General features: G+C 40.4%; 1 protein-coding gene across 5 annotated transcripts in view; it reads right to left on the bottom strand.

Moving 5' to 3' along the window:
* KIAA1549L (KIAA1549 like) overlaps positions 1 to 17,830 on the bottom strand; it is a 77,141-nt gene that overhangs the window by 24,203 nt on the left and 35,108 nt on the right. For 4 of the 5 annotated variants that reach the window (XM_027651220.1, XM_027651223.1, XM_027651221.1 and 1 more), the window contains exons 13-16: positions 11,806 to 11,984; positions 10,073 to 10,290; positions 5,360 to 5,489; positions 47 to 394 (exon numbers count right to left, since the gene is read on the bottom strand). In XM_027651220.1, coding sequence (XP_027507021.1) covers positions 47 to 394; positions 5,360 to 5,489; positions 10,073 to 10,290; positions 11,806 to 11,984 — 875 coding nt within the window. The remainder of the gene's footprint in view (positions 1 to 46; positions 395 to 5,359; positions 5,490 to 10,072; positions 10,291 to 11,805; positions 11,985 to 17,830) is intronic. The other variant, XM_027651222.1, reaches the window with a different exon arrangement.

The following is a 17,830-nucleotide window of genomic DNA, read 5'->3' as shown; positions in this document are numbered from 1 at the left end:
GAGCAGAAATACCTTTAGGATTATTACGGTAAGAAGCTTCACTTACTGGTCTTGGTAAGCTGTACTGATACATTTCTGGTCTGTACGTGGGTACCCACTGTACCCCCGCTCTAGGCCGGGTCATGGTGCCCGGCGCGCTGGTCACAACCTCCGAGTAGGGCAGGTGTGGAGCTGAGCCGTACGAGTCCTGCCTGCTCTGGCCCCCGTGGCCTGCAGAGGCCAGGCTGAAGGCCTCCTCCAAGAGCATGTGCATCTGCTGCCGAACCTCGTCAATGGAGGGCTGAGAACTTAAAGTTGAGGTCTCCGAGTGGCCTTTGGCCTGACGGGACCTGCTGTAATTCCGAGGCTCGTTGACACGGTCAACATTTGTTTCTTCTATAATTTCGGGCTCGGTCTGTTGGGGGGAATAAAAGCACGTAGATGTAGAAAGCTTTACAAGACAGTATTTGTGCTGCTTCGCAAAACATTCTCAAGCACAGATGTAACACACACGAAGTCAGGAATTGTGACAATGGAGACGCATGACAAACATTGGAAAGGAGTGAAATGATGCAGGGGAGTATAATAGCCTTTTATATCCTACATTGTTTGCTGGGAATACTAGCAGGGACACTCTGTAGCAGATTAAATTGTCAATGACTCACTTAAAAACAATTAGAATTAATGTTTAAATTCTTTTCTTAGCTGTAGTATCAATGGGAGCACAACTGTGCCAGGAAGAGTATGGTTCCCTAAATAGTACCATCACTATGAAGGATCCCTCACAAAGGGACTGCTTATTGCAGCTACAGAGATTGAAATTTCTTTATTCATTCTCTCACATTAAGATTTCACAAGTATTAAGGTTTAGCAGTTTTCCTGAACTTTCTAACCCAGTGAGGATCATCAACAATGAACTACCACAAACTAGGTCCTGTGCCCTGCAGAGGATACCCTGACCCAGCTCAGTCGTGTCACCCAGACACCAAACAGGAGTTACACAGATATTTATGCAAAGTTAACGTGGGAACAGTGAATGAAGCACATACTCTAATGAGCAGATAGTACTTGGGCAGCTTAACTTGAAGGGTTACTCCTGGGGTAATTCCTTCTGTACAGAAAAGCACAAACATAAATCACCTCCCTGATTTTTTTGCCTGTAACTCCACAACAGAAAAGAATCATCATACTGCAAGAACTTGACAGTGAAATACTGCACTCCATTTATATTTTCTAAGATTAGTTTCACAGTCCATAGTTTTAAAAATATGTATTTTAAACTGGCAACCTAAAACAGCAACCGATTCCTTACAGATCTTTAAATATCTGTAGAATTATCCTAGTAACATTTAGGATACTAGGATAACTGAAATGAACGATAGGATATGTACTGTCTGCTATATATAGCATGAGGTTAGAACTGTGCTAGTGTTTAAAATAGACACAAATAAAAGAATACAACAGGATGTTCTTACTAAAAATTCCAGCCCTATCCTGATGGTTTGAGTCTTCTGTAACTCCTAGTGTGGCATTTTTTTTTCCATCTAATCATGTTTTTCTACATCTGAATAGATAAGCAACTGTGACCCTAACCCTTTGCAAGCTATAGGACAATCATCATATATATTTCTCCTTTTCAGTGGAAAATATCAAACTAACTTTCTTCTTCTGTTATCAGCCACTCAGATAAGAGTTACATTGCTAGTCTAAAAAATGATAATAAACTGAAGTAAAAAATTAATTCGTTTTCTCTGTTTTAAGTATATATTTTGTATTTCATGAAAATTCAGCAGCAAATGAAAAAATGAAAACTAGAAAAACAGTGAATCACTTGCATGTCAGAATTCAAACATAGTTTATATGGTTATGTTTATACAGCGTATATTATCCAAATTCAAAACTACAAACCCAACTTCAGGCTTCCTAAGTGATACACATGTCAGACTGGTGGAGGGAGAATGTAACTGCACAAAGCAAACGAAAAAACTTTGTAGGAAATTTTCAGCTAGAGTAATTTCCCTAAATTTTCTTCCTGCATCTTGATTCCACTGTTGTTTGTCTTGTTACAGTAAATAAAAATCAGGTACCTTTTAGAAGCTGGACTATAAAATGCAATGGTAGTTTGTATAAGTGCAGCCAAAGAGCCTCTAAAATGACCCTGTCCCAACTGGGTGATTAATAACCACGGTACTTCTATTTCCTCGTGCCTGTAAAAATGTCAGTGAGTGGAATCCCACAAGAGACCTACTAGTACCCAACGATGAAATAAATCAGGTTTTCTAATGGTGAAGCCATTAGACCTCAACAAAATGTCTAAAATATATTGTACGAATAAAAGATGCATATTAGCAGTCAACACTGAGTCGGCTTTGACTGATCAACATAAAATCTGACATGAAGATTTTGGAGGAGACTGGTTGGTGATCATTCCTTTTCCTCAAGTTTTAAAATATGTTTCAATTCACCCTATCACTTTCTGATGTATGCCATTTGCTTTCCTATTTACTGAAACATATATGTATCATAAATAATGCCACCGTTTTTGCTAATGCAACCATTACAAAAAATCAAGATATTGTTCATACACAGTGACTGTATAATAGAAGGGATTAGAGCTACATGAAGAAGGAAAAAAAAAAATCCTGTACTGAGAGACAGACTTTATACACTTACATAATTCTGCTGCTGCAACTATATCAGAAAAATTCCTTAGGTGAACATTAATCCATGAGCTTTTTGAGGCATTGCATTAATCTAGCTAAGTCAACAAAATTATGCCAGTGAATTCTCTTCTATGTAGGTCTCTTGGATATGTATAATAGGGTCATTTTCTTCCTTTTACAGCAAAACCAGCCTAAATATTTTCTGCTAAGGTATACAGCAGTCTAGAGGTTCTAGAGTCTTTCCTTATGGCATTTGGTCTACTCACAGTTGTCTTTGAACATGTTGAAAATAATAAACATTTTAATAAAGACACTACAAAGGCAAATAATATACTGAAAACATGAAATAGCAGAATGTACGTGCCAAAATAATACAAAAAGCTACATATTCCATATGGACATATATAGAATATTATATCTTTATGTTCATATCCTTAGCAATTTTCAGCGCTGAGAAACAGAACCATGATTCAGAGAAATATCATGAAAAACAATTAGGAAGAATGAAGAATTCTTAGAAAAGTATGAATGAAGTATTTTAGAAAACCATAATAGAAATATTAAAAATTTTTTGTTGAAGGGGAACCCCATGGTTGTACGTATAAGTCTAGCAATTCTTAAGGAGTTTTCTCAAAGAATCTGGGGGATCTTAATCTCTTTTCTTTAAAAAAAATTATCACTGTTGAGAAGATAAACCTCAACACACACAACAACATGGGTGTACCGGTAACAGCTCAAAAAATCCATTTCTTAATCTGGAAAAAAATCTCAGGACACAAAGACAATATGAGCTATTTGATGCATAGATTTAATTATTTGGAACTGCTTATAAAATGCAAATTTCACTATTCTTTGGCAGGACTTGCTGCTAAATAACATGTGCTGGAAGGAAGATATTAGAGGAGTCTGAGAAGGCTGGAACCTTCAAAAGGACAAACTGGATGTCAAAAAATGGTACCAGGTGTTACTATATTCAAACCAGAGACCTTCCTCACCCATTTTCAGAGGTCGGATTTACAGAGATGTTTAGTTGCACCACTGGTGAGATCCATATGAATTCCATGCATAAATACAGCTCTAAGTGCCCACCCGTGAGTATCCTGGGAGACGAAGCCCGTCAGACACTCGGCAGAGCTCTGAGGAACCTCAAACAGGAGTGAGGGAAACCAGCCCACACTGCAGGCTGAGGCTTGGGAACTAAATTTCAATATCCTGTCCCATTTTCCCTGTGGCATTTTTTCTGCTTTCAGACAGGAAATACATTCCGAGTTAGGAGAGGTGCACTGCAGCGAATGTGCAGTGCATTGGGCAAAAGGATTTTATGTAACATATCATTTAAACAGACTGTGCCGGGGTAGGTTGCCCAAATGCAGCATTAAAAGAGAGGCAAAAGCAAATTTTTTTGTGATGTGCACAGATCTCAGAGTTTGCAAATACTTGCAGGACACTTCAGAATCTGCATAAACTCATTAATCCACTTTCAAAGTTTTGAACAAATTTTCTTTAAAATACATTTTACATATAGTACACATAACATACTAAAATATATTATTAAAATCTGCTGCCATGGCCCCTCTCAGAATGTTTTCAACACTGATTTCAGGGACACATCCCCTGTGAAAAACTAGCTTTTGCTAGCTTAGTATTCTAATCCCTCAGAGAGCAGTTATCCCACGGACATGGCCCAACATGACTCCTGCTGTCTGATGGGAAGTGTCCAAATGCAGAAAATCATTTAAGAAATCTGACAGCCACAACATGCCCTGAAGAATTCTCTAAAAGATTTAAACTTCCCTGAACATATCCCCTGACCTTGGCACTTTACTTCACCTTGCTAAAAACACGCTCCTGGCAGCGAGGGGGGAGGGTTGACAATGAAGCCCCACACAAAATGTTTGTCATCTACAGAGTTCAGAGGATGAACAACCACAGGTGAACTTCCCTGCTTTCCAGAATGGTTTAGGCTTTCTCTGGGGACTGGTCTTCAGGGCTGGCTGAGCTACAGCTGTTTGTACACGTGATGAAGGATTGAAAAGTTCTACGTTACCCCAGTGTGGCGCCTATTTTTGTCCTCATTCTGGGTGCACACAATGCCAAGTTGTACCCAGTGTATGTTGAGACTGCACAAGACAACTCATCTGCCTCGTGCTGGCTGTGTGAGCTCCTTGGACCATAAAGCAGCAAATCCTCTGGCTGGGTTTGACATTTACCTACGCAAAACTCTCCCAAGTTCTGAGGTAGCAAGAGGACAATATCTGTCCCTAAGGGATTTCCACAAAACACTGACATCAGGACTGAGGTGAAATTCCCAGAATTTGGTTGTTCATTCTTCTGAATCAAGAGAGCAGCTTCAGGCTGTTCTTCAGAACAAACAGGGGATTTTAATTGCCATGAAAAAAGCTCAGTCATGTGAGTGGCCGCACACTTAGAAGAACTATCTAACTTCAAAATACAGCATTTTGGCAAATAATGAGTTTCAGGGCAAATGTTTTGCTAGCATTTCAAACTGTAAAATGATGTACAGTGATAAAGCACATGAAAGAGTCTGCGTTTTGAACATTCTGAGGTTTTTTTTAGGTTACTGAGTGCACATAAAATCCCCTAACACTAAATATCCCGTGGCAATCTGTCTTGTGGTTTATCAGTATTTTCTTGGGTTTAGGAGTAAGTTAAGATTTTGCAGAGAAAATTTCACTGCATATATCCAATAAACTTACATCATATCCACTGTTACGGATTCCACGCCTAGGCCTTTCTCGGGTCACGAGAAGATCCATCTCAGTTTCTCCTGGGCTAGGACTGTTCAGAGACTGCCTGCTCCTGTACACCGAGTTCTTCAGTGGCTGCCTAGAAGACATGGAATGAGAAAACATTAAAATAAAAAGAAAACAAAAATACGACAGGCAGCAGCTTTTAATACTTACCTTTATTCTAAAATGATGGGGTTCACAAAAATGCCACTTTATTATAGGACAGTCCTTCTATATGAAATGCTAGAAATCAGTAATGTTATTAAGAGATGATTACATTTTTTTACTGCTATGAAAATAAAGTAATGTAAAAGACATGGACATCATATGTGGGAGCTCATCAGAAGAAATATGTCCCAAGAAGATATCAGGTCCCTTTTAACCACAGCTGATATGATTCAAATTCATTAAAAAAAAATTATCAGAAAGAACAGGACCTCCCACAGACACAGACAGGGAGCAGAGATTTGGTTGCTGATCCTGAGCAATGAGAGAGAACCAGAATAACGCTCCACTGAAATAAACACCCAGCAAAGTGAACGGGAAGAGAAACAGCAGTGGGAGGAAACTGCCTGCAAGATGCTGTTTTTAAATAGCCAGTTTGGTGACTGGTCACAACTTCCTCAGAGAGCTGTGCTCCCCAGGATTCAACTGCTTCCAGCACAGCTCCGAGCAGCACTGGGGCAAAGTGCTGCTCATCCCTAGGCACTGAGCTTTCACCACTGTGTGCTCAGGAGCAAGGGGAAGCAAATGTAAGAGAAAGGCAGCATGTAACTGAATACCCAAAATACCTTGTAATCTTTCCAGCACGACCATTTCTGCCCTTGTTACTGGTTATACAAAACCAAATATAGCATCCCTCTGTGAAATACCGAACATATCTGTACATATCTTCAGGAGTGTTTGCCAAATAGTGATACAGCATCTTTAAGAAGATCCTGTGTCTTTTAAGAAGGCTACTTCTAAACCAGAAGAATTTAGGAGTTGTTTTCATGCTGTATCTGTCCATTAGTCATTTTCTTTGCACAGCCCAGAGAGCCACTGGTCCCGTTGTAGATTAGTAACGTGCCAGCCTCATTTATTAACACAGTTACAGCCTGATACAAAGTTATCTTTGTCTAGCCATGCTATTTTTCTGCTTTGTTCAATTACTTCATTCACAATATTACAATTAGATCAGGTCATCTAATCTGTCTCTGTGCTGTTTACACAGGGGACCTGGCAAAGTTCATAGTGAAGACAAGTCACACTGCTGTGTCTGAATTCACACCTTCAGTCACTGCACGGTTTAATGACTCCAGAGCCATCAATGGAATGAACAGACAAGATGGTCCAAATGAATTTACTGATAAATAATTCTTCAGATATTCCAAATCTGGTTAGCAGCACTTTTTGCCTTGACAGATTAGAGCAGGAGAAACTGTTTTGCAGAAATCCAGAAAGTGGGACATTTACATGATCAGACAGGATAAAAGGTAGGACAAAGAAATATCAATTTCACACTTCTGATTAAACAAATTACTCAGTCATGTACTTAGTTTAAAGGCAAGTTTCAGAAACTTCTGCGTGTGACCTCTGATCACAAATCACCGTGTTCATCTTTGAAAGTCCCAAATGCACTGCCAAAGCAGAAGACAAGCAGAGCTTTTGAAATAAGTTTCCCCTATAAAAATAATATTGAACAAATTCAAGTTCCTTCTCTTGTTTCTTCCCATATAGTCTTCCTCTGACTATAATGTCAATATTCCCAGAAAACAGGGAGAACTAGGTTATGCAAAGGTTAATCAGATCTGACAATCCTTATCTGCCTACATTAAAGGTCTCTGAAATTTCATATGTTTTACAGTAGGTTCATAAACACTTAGTTGAGGCAGTTGTGATATATTTTCCAAGGGATTCAAATATACAGCTCTGTAATACATGCAGATTCTTGACCTGATTACAAACTATTAAAGAAAATCCAAGAATAGTTCATATCATCACTAGGCTCTTAAAAAATACCTTGAGATTGCCAATTACCTCATTTAAAAGAATTTTACTAATGAGAAAGGAGGTATGAATGGTAACAACTGGTATTCAAATGGGTTAGCAAGTGCCTTCTGGGAATACAACTGGAATGTTTTAAAACATGAGTTTTATGATACAGAAGACTGAAGAGCACAAAGCTGTTTGTTCTGGAAAAAATCAAATCATTTAGCAACAATGTATTGTATATCACTTTTAAATACAATTTAAAAATCATCCAAAATGCAAAGGTAATCTTGAGTAATCAACTGCTTCTCTATTTTCTGATATATCTTGGAAACGCTGTAATAATGTGATTTAAGTTACACAAATATATACAAAACAAAAAATAGTGGAACTAACCTTTTCCCTAAAAACTTGACTTACCTTTTAGTGATATCATTTTCAAAAAAATGCAGTTTTTCAGATTTTAATTGCTACAATTAATGACATAAACAATAATTCAAAGCAGAAAAAGTCTGAAATAATTTTTTTCAATTGTATGCTTAGCTGATTGCTTTTAAAGCAATTTTACTTCATTACAGAAATACAACTGTATTGACTCATTTATCAATAACCAAACCCCATGCCACCCTGTAGTATTATTCCTCCAGCAGTGTGCCATTTTAGCCATCTTATTTTTGTTAGAAAACTAGGGATAAATAATTGTCATGTGTGCTGCAGCATTATCGTGTTCACTTCCAGGTCCCGGTATGAAAATTTTAGCACAGATTTTGGAGTTGCTTTCTTTGTAAACATCTGCAACATCTGTGAAGTTCATTACGTGTTCTGTGTCTTTACAGAAGGCGCATCAGAAATGGTTTTCTCTTCCCATGTAGGGATATAGGCTATACATTTAACAAGTAAACGCAGCAGCCAGCCTTTCATGGTTCAGCTACACACTGAAATCGTTCCTCCACTGCAGTTCACCTGCCTTCAAGCAGTTTATATCATGCCTGTGATCCCTATCTCAAATAGACTGTGACATGTTTACACAACACACGAGATAACAGGCAGGACAAAAATGTATTCTGGGATCTCTCTTTACGCTGGCACATGAGCAAACAAGCATCAGTATATTTAACAAAAAGCAGATGGCTAGTATTAAAGCTTCAGTGTAATGCTTGAAACATTTCCTATGTGGCACGTGACACATAACAAACATCCAAAGCAACGCCTCAATCCGCCACTGTATGTACAGCACACACATCAATGTGTTAAAGAAACTTTCCAGCCACCTGCACTAAATATATTCCTCAACAAATGTTCCCCGTGTTCCATCTGTACCTTCTGGACAGAGCATCCAGAGCAGAACTGCCCTGTAGTGAGGGTTCAGTTTCTTTTTCAGTGCACAATAAATTGGAAAACTGCACAAGGAAATGATGCCCTGGGTCCTCCACCAGGAACATAACAGGTGAGTCAGCATCTTTTGTCTTCACTGACCAGTGCAACGGTGGGAAACAGCCCACCAAGGGCAGAATCCCTCAGTCATTTAACTGTAGACATATGGAAATTCATCTGATCACAGATTCTGCCCATATTCTGAGCCAACACTACTTTTGTAATTCCCACTACAGTCCTTTTTATCTCTGTGCCCCAAGGGTAATCGCTGAAGTTGCACCGTGTGCAACATCTGTGTCACTACTGATGCTTTGACTACAGTTGATTTATGCTCATTGGAAAATTTTGGTCTCAGCTTTCCAGGAGATGGGATACAAGACTGCACCTCCAGGCATGAAGGCCACTTCCAGAGAAAAGGTACTTCAGTATCCCTTTTTCTCTCATGGATCAACTGCTGCTTGTCCCTGATTACAGTAAGAACCAGAGCCCTCCTGGTACAAGGTGCAGTGATGAACACACTCTTTTATAATCCTTCACACCACCGCCACACCTGAGGAAGAGGAATCTGTGCCATTCCTGGGGTAGGACTGGTGTGATCTCCTTGTTACAATATGTCAGTTTGTGTTTCAGAGAGAACCAGCAACAGAGCAGGTCCACCCACCCGCTTCAGGAGGCTCAGGCAGAGTCAGCATGTGCACTCCCCCCTCGTTTCTAAAATGGGGAGATGAATACTACTGGTGTGCCATCCTCATGAGACAGTGAAGTGTTAATCAAACATTAGTACTGTTATACAATATGACAGTCTCACATCGCAGATGAGCACATTATGAAGTTCTCTGTTACGGGCAGAGGAAGATCACCAATAACAGGTACACACAACACCTTACAGATACATTCTGAAATACATGGACAGCGTACTGGTTCTGTTGTTGTCTCATGCCTACTGCAATACTTAGATAAAAATAATGACAAAATAACAGCACCAGTGAACTTTGGAAAGGAACAAATTCAGATGCTAACTTCCAGCCTAAAATGTAGTCTCAGTATTACTAAACACGTTGCTACCACTTTTTCTGTTTACCTTTGAAAATGACTCAGAAGAACTTGCAACAGTCCCTCCCCTTACTTTTTTTTATCTTTCCATTTGTTTGGTTTTTAACCACATTGCAGTTTTACCAGAGGACTTGCTTTCCAGGGGTTATATGAATTTTCTTTATAAAGCAGGAGGGACCACTGACCACACAACAAACAGCTGGCTAATTAAGAACGGTCCCTCTGACTGCCTGGACATCACCCTTCCTACCAGATGAAGAAACTGCATATAAAAAGTCTCACCTGTTCTTAGGCTCAGCAAATGGAGATGAGACATCTGCATCTGGATCCAAAATGTGGTCAAGCTCTTTCTGGTTTTTTTCGTACATCCTTTTTCTGTCTGTCAGCCCCTTGTTGTTATCAACCTGCGGGAAATCATAGTAGCCCTTCCTCTTGGCTTTCAAGCGCAGCTTGTTGCGGTAATGTTCTATATCGGACTTCTGCTTCAAAGCCTTGTTCACCTAAAAGGCAAGAAGGTGTTTGAAAGATGGTGGTGGGCTGGCCACTTCCAAACGATATTGTCAGGGTGTGTTTGATGCTCTGCATGTGTCATCTCTCAGAGCGTGTTTCGTACCACACCGTGCCATCTGCAAGCAGCGAGGAACTGCAAGTGAACAGAGTCGCTGCATTTTTATGGCTTGGCAGATGGTTAAATAATTTTAGCCTAAAAACCCGTGTACCGTTACAACAGTGACTCAGATACACCCACTGAAGAAAAACACTGATGATGTTAGCCAGTTGGTGTGACCCAACACCCTGCTTGCTTTTGGGCACCACGGGCAGAACTCACCAATGACAACTCTTCTAGGGTCCCATAAGTACATATCTGTTATGGGCCCCTGTCAGAGAGGATCCTTAAAAAAAAGGGTGTTTGGTCTGACCTGGTCCAGCTCAGTCATGGTTGCTCCTAAGTACTGGGAAAATTTCTCTCCTGCTTCAAATTGGCAGTTACTTGGAAATCAGGAATTTACTTGGGCTTTGTGCTTCCAGCGTCAAATTCTGCAGTCTTTTCACAAATTACAGGAAGTGTATGAGCAAGGAAGCACACAGCAACAGGAGTGTCATCCTGCTGCTTTACAGAAAATAGATGCTGAAGTCCAAATAAGCCTTTCTCTGAGTTTGGAGGCTGCATGGCACGTCAGGATTCAAAACACAAGTATGAAACAGAGCACAACAGACTGCTGGAATCCAGGCCCACATGGGAAGCCTTTTGACATTGTCTTTTACTGTGTCTCTGGCAACAGCCTTCCCTGTTGCTTTTAAACAGGGTCAGGGAGATTCTGGCAGATCTTTAAATGACTGTTGCAGTGTGAGTTTGCAAACAAGGCACCTCTCTTGCTTGTTCCCATCATGTTTAACAACTAGATAAAAGCCCCAGTCCTTTGTAAATGGACCAGTCTTGATTAAATGTACATCAAAACATGAATATAAGTGTCGAAGTCACAGCATGTTTTTTGGCCAGCATCTGGATCAGACATTTGCACCATCCCACTCTTTTTCACAGTTACCAACTGCACTCTCTGCGTGCAGGCTGGAGTGCAGACTGAGCAAGGCCACGGTGCCATTGCATCCCTTCTTGCTGTGAATGAGACATGTTCCTTAGTACAGAAAGATCAGCCTGGCACTCAGATGATCCATACACATTTCCACGCTCAGTCACAGAATTCACGTAGACAAAGATGTGATTCTGCTTTCTGCCTTCATTACCCTTTTTTTTTTTTTTAATTCATACGATAGGAGAGAAGGACGTCGGGAAGGTAGGAATATAGAAAATTGCCCCTTCCAAGGCTGCAGGCATTCACAGGTGCATGTGAAAGAGCAGATCTTAAATTCTCAGATTTCTCAGTGCTAATGGACCTTTATATAGAATCAGGGTGAAAAGCTCCTAGCAGTCCTCAACCCTAACAGGCTTAAGATGGTTCCACTTGTGGCTGTAGCCAAGGAAACAGCTGGAGACATTATCAGACGATCCTTACCTCTCCATTAATGATGGCAGATTCCTGGCTCCTCTCTGATGCAGCATGAACAGCAGGCAGGGCCACAGGTTTGATGGCTATGAGCTGTACTGATCCAGAAGAGGTGTCGAAGGGGTCAATGGTGGATTTGGCAATGTTATCAAAGAGAATGCCTCCTTCCTCTTCATCGCTCATGGGCACTAAAGCACATCAAACTTATTCAGCACAAAGACACAAATAGTTTTGCTGCACGTTCAAGGTGAAATTCAGGAAGCACATGCTTTAGATTTATGATGGTCTCACTGCACTTGAGGTGCAGACCTGGGAGACCCTTACACTGGATAAAACATCCCATTAGATCACAGAAAACATTAGGTATTCAAAGGATTATCTGTCACTTCCCCAAGGAAGGTTGATTTCCAATCTGCACTAATAAGATGGGGAAAAAGGATAAGAATGAAACAGAAAATTGTATGAAAATGACAGTTAAAGTACATGTTTTCCTAGATTTCATATGGAAACACATATACACACAAATTCTCACATGCCAAATCATCAGTAGTTACACCTGATCTAACCCGAGAGCAGATTTTTTTCCTGTCTTATACTTCAAGAGCATACTCAAAATTTGCTGAAATAAGTAGGTTTATTTGTCACAAGTTATTAATGCTAAAAATGCCATCTATGGAAATAAAAGCATTATTGCTGTGTGTTATGAACGCCCTTAAGAATCTGATGGCATCCAATTTTCTGTTAATTTTTTGCTCTGCAAGGCAGCACCTCAGGTGTCTGTAAAGTTAAACTGTTAGAATTTCTTAAGAGGCAGAAAGAGGCTTCTGTCAATCTTTAAAATTAAATGGCATGGTAAAGCATCTTTAGTTTTGGGTTTCTACATAAACGGATAATTCTTTCACATGCAATTGGGCCCTTTCTCCTCAAACTTTTTTTTTTGTAAACCTCCATCACCTCATCAGTTGTTGAATCTGAAACCTCTTATCCTCGTTTTGGAATGAAAGAATGACACCAAAGCAAGAGCACAAATTCTACAAAGAGATCCTTGCAAACATTTTTGAATAATTAGGCTATTAGAGGGAAGAATGTTTGCTCCATCTCCTAACTGACAGGAGCAGAGATCCTCTGCTAAAGAACAAAGTGGTCTGCTCTAAATTTATTTCCTCTGAAAATACACTCTGGTTTAATATTTAATCGCTGCACAAATTACAATGGACTTGTATAAACTCAGCAGTTTAGACAGCCAATAATTTAGTAAGAAAATATTTGACAGCAGTAACATAAAATATGAACCCGCTGAGTAAGCTCATTATCTTTCTGTCTGTGCTCATAGTGGACTGGAGTTGGCACCACTTGAGCTTTTGAGTAATATATGGGTTAAATCATTCTGTCGTTAAATATTGTCCCTCCAGCTCCACAGAACTGTCCAAACAGGATAGAGTCTTTAGCGGGTCTGAAATCCCCTTGTCCCTCCCGGGGCTGTTCAAACACTCCAAAGCTGTGTGCTCAGCAGAGCGAGCTGATCACAGGCAGTGGAAATAACTACCAGACTCCCCCGACCACCACACCCTCCAGGACATCACACCAGCAGAACCAGATAACAAAGAGATCCTTGCCTGTCACAGACCACAGTGAACAGGAAGGTATCCACATGACAATGAGCATGGATGCTCTTCCCAGGGGGAATTTTGAACCAGTTCTCATGTAAGTTGCCACATGCAGTTCTGGAAGTTGGGTCTTGCGCATAATTCATTGCTGAAGCCTCCACACCACCCTAACAGGACACCCCCATGGTGACATGACTATCTCCAAGAGAGAAAAAGTTTGTCTGAATCATATTTTTTACCAACAAAGATGGTCTCTCTTCATGATTACAGCTCAGGTGAGCCTGGACAGTGACTGATCAGCAGTCCAAATATGATGAAATTGTGGAATCCCTTCTCTTTAGCTGCCTCTCTTGGCATTTGCCTGAGCCAGGCATGCCCAAAATCCCTGGCTAAGCATCAGCATGAAAAACATGATTCCAAACATCCTCTGCATACCCTACTTAGGCAAAAAGCACCAAGAAGCACAGCTATGTTCCCACCTCAGTATGTCAGAAGGGCTGTCTGTACTTGTTGAGACCTCAGCAGTGATGCCCAGCACCTATAGAGAGCAAGACTAGCCACAGGTGCACTGGTTATCTCCTCAATCCTCATTTCAGGATCAGAAACCAAGAGCTTTGCTTAATGAAACAGAATTCCTCTGGTTCAAAGACTCATCAAACAAAAGAAAAATTAAGGGTAAAAAGAATCAAATCACAGACAACATCTGCTTCTCACGTGGAACACTAACACCACAGAGCACCCTCAGTATCATCATGAGCACATCTCCTGCATCTATTGCAGTGCTATTGGCATGGAAATGAAAGCCAAACGGGAGTAGAAATTAAAATTCTGCTCCACCTAAGCTTAGTATTGGGTTCATTTATTGGCATTTATAATATAAAAGCAGTCTTTTTTCCCACTGCCCTTTTTTTTCCCTCCGGTAAATGATAAAGAGCATGTGATCTGCAGTTATTGGCACACTGCTATAGTCTGTAGTGGCAGTGAATTGTAGCAAGTACTGTGGGAATTCTATTATTTTCTCCTATCCAGCTCTCCCTGAGAGAATTTACAGCAAGTATTTATAACATGATTGAATCACAACCACCTCCAAACTTTGAAAAACAAACCAAAGGGATTTCAGAGAAACGGGAGAGTCCTGGAGTGTGTTTCTGCTGTGTATCCCTGCCCTGGGCCAGTCCACCCATCCCAGTTGGGCAAGCAACTGCCCAGGATGGGAAACTCCAGAAAACTGCCCAGATATTCTTTATAGGCACTCACAATGAGCACTCTTGCTCATTATAGTTGGCAACACAGATTTAAAGTGACGGTTTTAATCTCTGTTTTTAAACAGATGCACTCCAACATTCTTGTGGAGTCATTGTTTTTACTAGTGCTTGCACTGTCTGTGTGCTCACAGAGATTTAAAGTTTCAGTGGCAGAAAAGGGCAAAACCCAACTCAATCGCCTACTTAACAGCAACTTCCCGTCTCTGAAAGACCTCGTGCTAGGTATCCCATGCCACATGATCCACTCAGATTGAATTACTCCTCCTAATCTTTCTGTGACTGAAGTACACGAAGATACATCCAGAGCAATCATTTATTCAGGTCGAGTGCCAGCTGCAGCGAAGACCAGTGTGGCAGTGGGTCCTTGAAGAGCAGGATCATCGCTGAAGCTTTATCTCCACACCACTGCAGCTACCAGAACACAAGATTTGCTCGGTGCACGCTGCCTCAGGGATGTTATCCTCTTCCCATTTCCATGCAACTCTGCGCTATTCCCAGCCGGCAGTGCCAGCAGGTGGTGCTACCCACTCGTGACACTGGTCCCGTGGAAAAGTGGCTGTGGAACTGTAGCTCTGAATGGTTAAAAACAACTTACATAGGTGAAGTACTCTGTTTTTATTTAGTTGTTCATTTATAGCCAAAAAGCAAAAGTCATACTTTTGTCAGCCAAAGATTTCAAAGAAGTGCACAGATTTCTTCTCTCCTCTCCTCTTTCCCTCTACCTTGTCTTTCCTCCTCTCTCACCCATAAAAATACATTGAAAGGGAGGTAAAAAAAGGACTGAAATATTCACCCACACACAAAAAAAAGGGACATTTAAATCACCTGTTAATCAGGTAACCTTACAGCAAAACACTTTTAACAAAGATGTGTGATGTCCTGCTCAGGAGCAACCATTTGACTGATTTTGGAATCCTCAGAAAAAGAACAATGTCAATGGAATAAAACACATAAAGGCAAAGCCTGGGAAACACCTGCAAGCAGGTGGACATGCTCTGCCTTTTCTTAGGTAGTTCAGTGAAGTACTAACAATTTTCAAAGATTAATTTTGCATGAAGGGAAGGCAAACATTGTAACCATACCCATAAAGTATACCTACAGTTTGAAAAAGAGCAAACACTGCCACAGATCTAAAAAAAATAGCTCCTTAGGAAAGAGCCCACATATCAATATTTAAAACAGAAATCTTGATTCCTGAATGTAATTTAATAATAGGGAAATAATTTTCATTTTAGAGAAAAAACCTCTATAAAAAAAAAACCAGACATTTTCTGCATCATCCAGATCATTCCATTGGTCAGATGATTATCTCCACAAAAGTATGAACAAGAGCTCTCAGCAATATAGAAACTTCTGTTTCTGAAGGAGTTTATAAGCCTACAAGTAAAATACAATTTTCCTAACATTAATATCTGAACCTATTCAGGACAGAAACACCTCTCTATCAGATACTGCTTAAAAATAAACCCAATTGCAAGAGGTGCAATTCTAGACCTTTCACAAACAGTACAAATATTAAATTTTCAGAAGTAGACACCTTACAGAATAATGTGGAAGCAGCTCATGATTCCACCTGGACAGTATTTTCTTACATGTAAAGTCTGCTAAATTCTCGGTGATGAGCATGAGGTGTTGCAGTCCTGCGTTTGCCTGGGCTCCTGAAGCAGGAGTCACCTGAGCAGGTCATTTGAGATCTCTAAACTGGTATTTGCACGTTTTCTATGAAACTTTATACATGGGGTGTTTACTCATCTCTTAGCTGCCTGTTTCATCCACTTTCTATGAAGGTTTCCTGTCCTTATAAGTGGAAGCAAGGATATCTCTGTGGTTGTCTTCTCCTCCAACTACATCTGCCTTATCTATTTAAATATCAAAATCATTCAAAAAAAGACCACGCATTTCATAATGTTTTCAGCAAATCCATCAGACCCCTTTCTTGGCTGGCATTTCCATAATACCATCATAGGTATGTTCAATAACTAAAAAAAAAAAAAATTTGTAACTGGCAAAGATGATGACTATAAAAAGAAGATAGGGAAGGCATAGGAATCTTAAACAGAAGCCAATTCTTTGAGAAAGCAGTGCTCTAGGAGCTTTAAAAACCTTTGCAGAAATAGTTTTTTCTTTGCACGATAAAACTGTACATTTGTCTTCTTCAGTGCTGACATATTAGTGAAAAATCACGATCATCCAGACTGCCACTGGATCTGATGGCATGAACATCTACGTGCTCTTCTAACTGTTGCTTGGATGAAAACTGCTGTCAGACTCAATTAGTGGCAGAGTAAAGCTCATCCAGAGGGAAAAGGCAGACACGAATGAAGAAATATTTAATTGTGCAACTACTTGGGGACCCCAAATCCCTCAGAGCTCTGCTGCAACAGGAGCCTTAGCAGCATTGTATGAAGTATTTTCTTGCCAGGAGAAAGGCAATCAAAAACACCAGCTCAAAAATAAAAATAATTGAAAAAAAAAAATTTAAAAAGGCAAGTTGGGTTAGACACGCCAACCTAAAAGAGGTTAAGCAGAAAGTACTTTCCACCTATTCTGTGCAAGTTCCACCAAGCCTGTGAAGGCAACACTTGGGTGGCCCTACCCAGACACGAGGTTGCCAAGATATTTACATATACGGCAAGAAAGTAGCTCCCATGAAATCCCACCCATCGTCCTCCAAAACTACGTCCTTTGCATTCCATTAGCCAAACTTCTGACAGCATCCACGTACAGAGTTCAAAAAGTGAACCCCAAAAGCGAACAAAATGTCAGGTTTGATACATTTAAAAAGAAAATCTGCATTTCTTTTTAAGCCACTTGACAGTAAACGCCCACAATATAAACCCAGAAGTGCAGCTAAATGCATGGAACTGATACAGTAGCGTGGCTGCTTCACACCAGTCTGAGATGGACACCAGTGTCTGATGCACACTACTGAACTGCATTTATTCCTTGTATGTTTGTATGGTTACAAGGGTTATGGCTGAATTTTTGGAAGTAATTCATTGCATCATGATCCTCCCTGTTTGTTACAATAAATAAGACACTGTTCTGGTGTCACCTTGGTGGGTTCACACCTTGCGGTGCCTCTGGCGGGGCACCCCGAGGCCACTTGGGGGGGTGGGGGAAAACATGGACTGGATTTTTTTGGAGTACAGAATGGGGGAA

Source organism: Corapipo altera, unplaced genomic scaffold, assembly GCF_003945725.1.
Source record: "Corapipo altera isolate COAL_440 unplaced genomic scaffold, ASM394572v1 78, whole genome shotgun sequence".
NCBI classification, from domain to species: domain Eukaryota; kingdom Metazoa; phylum Chordata; class Aves; order Passeriformes; family Pipridae; genus Corapipo; species Corapipo altera.
The sequence above is the reverse complement of the archived record's forward strand: the minus strand, read 5'-3'. Positions and strand labels throughout refer to the sequence as shown.